General features: G+C 48.4%; 1 protein-coding gene across 1 annotated transcript in view; it reads right to left on the reverse strand.

Annotated features, from left to right (window-relative positions):
* EGLN3 (egl-9 family hypoxia inducible factor 3) overlaps positions 1-5,527 on the reverse strand; it is a 54,581-nt gene extending 49,054 nt beyond the window's left edge. The window contains exon 1 of the mRNA XM_060759341.2: positions 4,829-5,527. Coding sequence (XP_060615324.2) covers positions 4,829-5,338 — 510 coding nt within the window. The 5' untranslated portion in view covers positions 5,339-5,527. The remainder of the gene's footprint in view (positions 1-4,828) is intronic.
* Between the last annotated feature and the right edge of the window lie 473 nt (positions 5,528-6,000).

Genomic DNA, 6,000 nt, shown 5'->3' on the forward strand with positions numbered 1-6,000 from the left:
TGAGGAATTCTCTCTCGGCATGTACGCGGCTACTACGGCCACGCAGAGTGCGAGGCAATGTAAATACATGGGTGGCGAGACGGTGGTCACTGCGCATGCGCGGTATCTTTGGGCCACACAATAGCTCTGGAATGAAATGCTTGCAGCAGAAGTTGTTTGGGATTTTTTATTAGTATTTTGGAACACTTGTGTTTGCATATGCATGCATAATGAGATATTTTGGGGATGGGGAAACCATGTCTAAATGTGGCATTTATTTATGCTTCATATACACCTTCTACACATAGCCAGAAGGTCATTTTGTACACAATGTTTTTAATGTGTTGTCAAAGGCTTTCATGACCAGAATCACGGAGTTATTGTGCATTTTCCGGGCTGTATGGCCATGTTCCAGAAGCATTCTCTCCTGATGCTTCACCTGCATCTATGGCAGGCATCCTCCGAGATTGTGAGGTCTGGGTTGTGCGTTTTCTGGGCTGTATGGCCATGTTCCAGAAGCATTCTTTCCTGATGCTTCACTTGCATCTATGCCAGGCATCCTCAGAGGTTGTGAGGTCTGAGTGGTGCGTTTTCCAGGCTGTATGGCCATGTTCCAGAAGCATTCTCTCCTGACACTTCGCTTGCATCTATGGCAGGTATCCTCAGAGGTTTGAGGTCTGGGTTGTGTGTTTTCCGGGCTGTATGGCCATGTTCCAAAACCATTCTCTCCTGACGCTTCGCTTGCATCTATGGCAGGCATCCTCATAGGTTGTGAGGTCTCACAACCTTTGAGGTTGCCTGCCATAGATGCAAGCAAAACGTCAGGAGAGAATGCTTCTGGAACATGGCCATATAGCTCAGAAAACAAACAAAAACCCAATGATTTTAATGTGTTATCAAAGGCTTTCATGGCCAGAATCACTGGGTTGTTGTGTGTTATCCGGGCTTCACTTGCATCTATGGTAGGCATCCTCAGAGGTTGTGAGACCTCACTATCTGAGGATGCCTGTCATAGATGCAAGCAAAACATCAGAAGAGAATGCTTCTGGAACATGGCTGTACAGCCCAGAAAACACAAAACAACCCAATGATTTTAATGTGTTGTCGAAGGCTTTCATGGCCAGAATCACTAGGTTGCTGTGAGTTTTCCAGGCTGTGTGACCATGTACCAGAAGAAACCCAATGTTTTTTAATCATAATGTTTGCAACTTGGAACCATCAGAAAGCAGGCATTATCTTATGGTGCATCTACACTGTAGAATGAATGCAGTTTTACACCACTTTAAATGTCTAAGCTGAATGCTATAGAATCCTAGGAGTTATAGTTTTATAAGTTTCATTGCTAAAAAGTCCTGATGTTTGACCAAACCACAACCTTACATTGCATTGAGTCATAACAGGTAAAGTGGTGTCAGACTGCCATAGCTCTGATGTGGGAATGGTTATAAACTTCGTTCTCGAAGGTGCTATCACAGTTCCCTTTGCCTACTAACATCTCAGAACAACATGGTGTTGTTACATGGGCAACATGGTAGAATTAATGCAGTTTGATACCATGGCTCAGTGCTGCAGGACTTGTAGTTTAACATTGGTGCCCCACCAAACTACAAAACTCAGCATTCCACAGCATTGAGCCATGGCAGTTAAAGTGATATCAAACTGTATCAGTTATACAGTGTAGAGCAGGCAGAGCAAACTCTGGCCCTCCAGAGGTTTTGAACTTCAACTCCCACCATTCCTGACAGCCTCAGGCCCCTTCCTTTCCCCCCTTTTCCTCTTAAGCGGCTGAGGGGAGAAAGGAAAGGGCATGAGGCTGTTAGGAATGGCGGGAGTTCAAGTCCAAAACCTCTGGAGAGCCAGAGTTTACCCACGCCTGGTGTAGAGCCAGCCTATATCTTTGCATACAAACATTAGCATGAATCATGGAAATGGGGTGTTTTGAGTGTGTCATGTTCTTGCGAGTAACACTACAATTCCGAAAATCTGGTGATGCAGTCTCCACTGTGATTGAAGGAGAAGCAAAAGAGAAATGGAAAGCCAAGGGTTGTCCTGAGGTTCTCTCTTCTTGGAAAGTCCAGTTTTGCACGAACACAGCCGCATGACCCGCAGCGTCTTCTGAAAGCCTCATTTTACAAGGCGAAGGAAGGCTTGGGAAAGGGTGGGGTGGGGAAGAAAGCAGGATGCCAAGCCACACAAGCGCACACACAAACTGCCCAAGGAAAGGCTGAGGACAGAGGACAGACACTTTGGAAAAGTTAAAGGGTGCATCTACACTGTAGAAGCAAAGCAGTTTGACACCACTTTAACTGCCATGTCTCAATGCTCTGGAATCCTGGGAGTTTAAGATTCATAAGGTCTTGAGCCATCTTTTCCAAAGACTAGTGCCTCACCAACCTAATGGGTGCATATACACTGTAGCCTTAATGCAGTTTCATAGACTCCTAGAGTTGGAAAAGACCTTGTAGGCCATCCAGTCCAACCCCCTGCCAGGAAGCAGGAAAATCACCTTCAAAGCACCCATGACAGATGGCCATCCAGCCTCTGTTTAAAAGCCTCCAAAGATGGAGCCTCCACTGCACTCGGGGGCAGAGAGTTCCACCGCTGAACAGCTCTCATAGTCAGGAAGTTCTTCCTCATGTTCAGGTGGAATCTCCTTTCCTGTAGTTTGAAGCTATTGTTCCTTTTCCTAGTCTCCAGGGCAGCAGAAAACAAGCTTGTTCCCTCCTCCTGATGACTTTCCCTCAAAGTTTGACCCCATTTTAACTGCCAAAGCTCAATGCAATCAATCACTGTAGTTGTAGTTTTACAAGTTCCTTAGCTTTCTCTAGAAAAGAATGCTGGTGCCTTTCTATATTACAAATCCAAGCATTCCATATCACTGAGCCATGGCAGTTAAAAGCGGGGTCAAAATGAATTAATTTGACAGCATACATGAGCCATGTGATGAAAATACAGTCTCATCCATGCACAGAGGCACTCTCTTAGGACCTCAATTGGATGGCCATAAAGATACTTGCTACGCCCTTGCCATACTTGCTGAATGCCTTGGTCCCCCACCGAACTACAATACTTTAGCCTTCTTTGTAAGTGCTGGTGCTCCACTAAACTACACTTCTCAAGGATTCCAAAACATTGAGCCCTGGCAGCTCAAAGTGGGGCGGTAATGCATTAACTTTACAGTGTTAGATGCACCCAAGGTTTTTAGCTTTTCTTACTAAAATGCTGCCTCACCAAACTTTTTTTTCATGTCAGGAGTGACTTGAGAAACTAAAATTCCTAGTATTGAGCCATGGCTGTTAAAAGTCAGTCAGACTACATTCATTTGACATGAAAATACAGTTTTACCAATGCAGAGAGGGTAAGACTCTTCCTTAGGACCTCATTTGGATGGCCACAACGATTGCAATACTTGTAACAGAGTGCTGGCGCCTCACCAAAACACAGGTCCTAGCATTGAGCCATGGCAATTGAAAACGAGACTAAACTGAATTAATTCTACAGTGTGGAAGCACCCAACACCTCTGATAATTCCTTAGCATTGAGCCATGGCACTTAAAACACCTCTGGGCACTTAAAACACCTCCCACCATTCCTAACAGCCTCAGGCCCTTTCCTTTCCCCCCTCAGCCACTTAAGCAGGAAAAGGGGGGAAAGGAAGGGGCCTGTGGCTATTAGGAATGATGGGAGTTGAAGTCCAAAACACCTGGAGGGCCCAAGTTTGCCAGTGTCAGGGCTAACTGCATTAAATCTAAACCGTTGATGCACCAAAGATCTTTAGCCTTCTGATGCCTCCAGGAATCCCTAGTATTTATTTATGGTATCAGGACCAAACCAAGGGTACATTTGTACTGTATTAAAACACACACATATACACACAAACAAACAAAGTTTGAAAACTTGGCATTATATTATTTATTTATTTATTTAGGACATTTATATGCTGCCCTTCTCACCCCGAAGGGGACTCAGAGTGGCTTACAAGATATATATACATACAATATATATTATATTGTAATATTATTAGTAATATTACATGTAATATAAAATATATTATATTTTATATTATTGGGAGCTCCCGGTGGCACAGTGGATTAGCACTGAGCTGCTAAGCTTGTTGACTGAAAGGTCACAGGTTTGAATCCAGGGAGCGGCATGAGCTTCTGCTGTCAGCCCCAGCTTCTGCCAACCTAGCAGTTCGAAAACATGCAAATGTGAGTAGATCAATAGGTACCGCTCCGGTGGGAAGGTAACAGCGCTCCACGCAGTCATGCTGACCACAGGATCTTGGAGGTGTCTACGGACAACGCTGGCTCTTTGGCTTAGATGAGCACCAACCCCCAGAGTTGGACACGACTGCACATAATGTCAGGGGAAAACCTTTACCTTTACTATAAAATATATGATTATATTATATTATATGATTATTATATTGTATTATTAGTAATAGTATTATATTGTATTACATTATAATATTATAAATATTATATGAATATAAAATATTAAATATTCTTTGGCCGTTAGTTGGCCACCAGAGTGCCTCTGGTGTCACTGTGAGAAGGTCGTCCATTGTGCATGTGGCAGGGCTCAGACCACACATGATTGCGCTACTTGTTACAGAGTGCTGGTGCCTCACCAAACCACAGGTCCTGTGGTTCCCTCGCACTGAACTATAGCAATTGAAAGTGGGGCCCAACAGCATTGGTTCTACAGTATGGATGCATCCTACACCTCCCAGGATTCCCCAGCCTTGAGCCCCAGCAGGTGGAGGTGCTTCCGAGCTGGGTCCATCCTCAAGTGGCAGATGCCCCTAAGGAGGGACAGGTCCGGCGAGGGCGGAGAGGGGACTCACCTTGTGCCTGCCCCTGATGGAGTAGGGGCCCAGCTGCCCGTCGGCGAGCAGGATGAGCCTGTCCACGCGGCGGAGGAGCTGCCCGATGTGCTCGCAGCCGGGCTCGCTGCCCTCCACCCAGGCCACCTGGTCCCCGCGGACGCCTCGGCTCCCGCCCGCCTTCTGGCCCGCCAGGGCGCCGTCCTCCAGCTTCCCTCCCACGTGCAGCGCCCGCACCTCCTGCCAGACCCGCTCGCCCGCCTTGGCGCCCAGGAAGCGGTCCAGCACGCACAGGCCGTAGGCCCTCAGGCAGGGCACCAGGTAGCGCGACACCAGGCGCGAGCCGTCCGCGCGCTTCGGAGGGGACCCAAGGGCGCCCGGCGCCGCCGCAGCATCCTCCTCCGCTACTTGCTCCCTCTCCTCCTCCTCCTCCTCTTGCCCCTCAGCGCCGGGGCGCCGGGTGAAGATCTTCCTCATGCTCTCCACCGAGTCCCCCGTCAGCTCTCCGGGCTCGTCTCCCCCGGAGGCCATGCGTGGGCCACTCTCAGCTCCTCTCCGCCGAACGGGACGGCATTGCTAAAGCACGCGCCGGCAGGAGCAGCTCTTCTCCTGCTGTGGCTTCAGGCGCCGGCTCCACGCGGGAAATGCCATCTTTGACACGCCACGCCGCCGGATACTACAAGGGACATGCCGCTCGGGAGTGTGCACACGTACAAGGGGAGGGAGGGGGAGGAGAAGGAGGCCAGGATGCCCGCTCGCCGCCCTATTCCACATCCTACTTCTCCTCTTCCTCCAACTCCCCACTCCTTCCTCTTCCTCCCCTTCTTCCTCTCCTGCCCCTCTTATTTTTTCCTCTTTTTCCTCTTTCTCCCCCTCTTTTTCCTTCCCCTCTTTGTCGTCTTCCTCCTCCTCTTCTTCTCTTATTTTTCCTCTTTCGCCTCTTCTTCTTCCCCTCTTCTTCCCCTCCTCCTCTTCTTCCTCTATTTTTCCTCTTCTTCCTTCCCCCCTCCTCTTTGTTTTTTCTCTTCCTCCTCCTCCTCCTCCTCCTTCTCCCCTTCGCCTCCTCTTCTTCCTCTCCCTCTTCTTCCTCTCCTCCCCCTCTTAATTTTCCTCTTCTTCCTCTTCCTCCCCCTCTTCTTCCTTCTCCTCCTCCTCTTTCTCTACTCTTGTTTTTCCTCCCCCCCTTCTCTCTC

The sequence above is a fragment of the Anolis sagrei genome, chromosome 1 (assembly GCF_037176765.1).
Source record: "Anolis sagrei isolate rAnoSag1 chromosome 1, rAnoSag1.mat, whole genome shotgun sequence".
NCBI classification, from domain to species: domain Eukaryota; kingdom Metazoa; phylum Chordata; class Lepidosauria; order Squamata; family Dactyloidae; genus Anolis; species Anolis sagrei.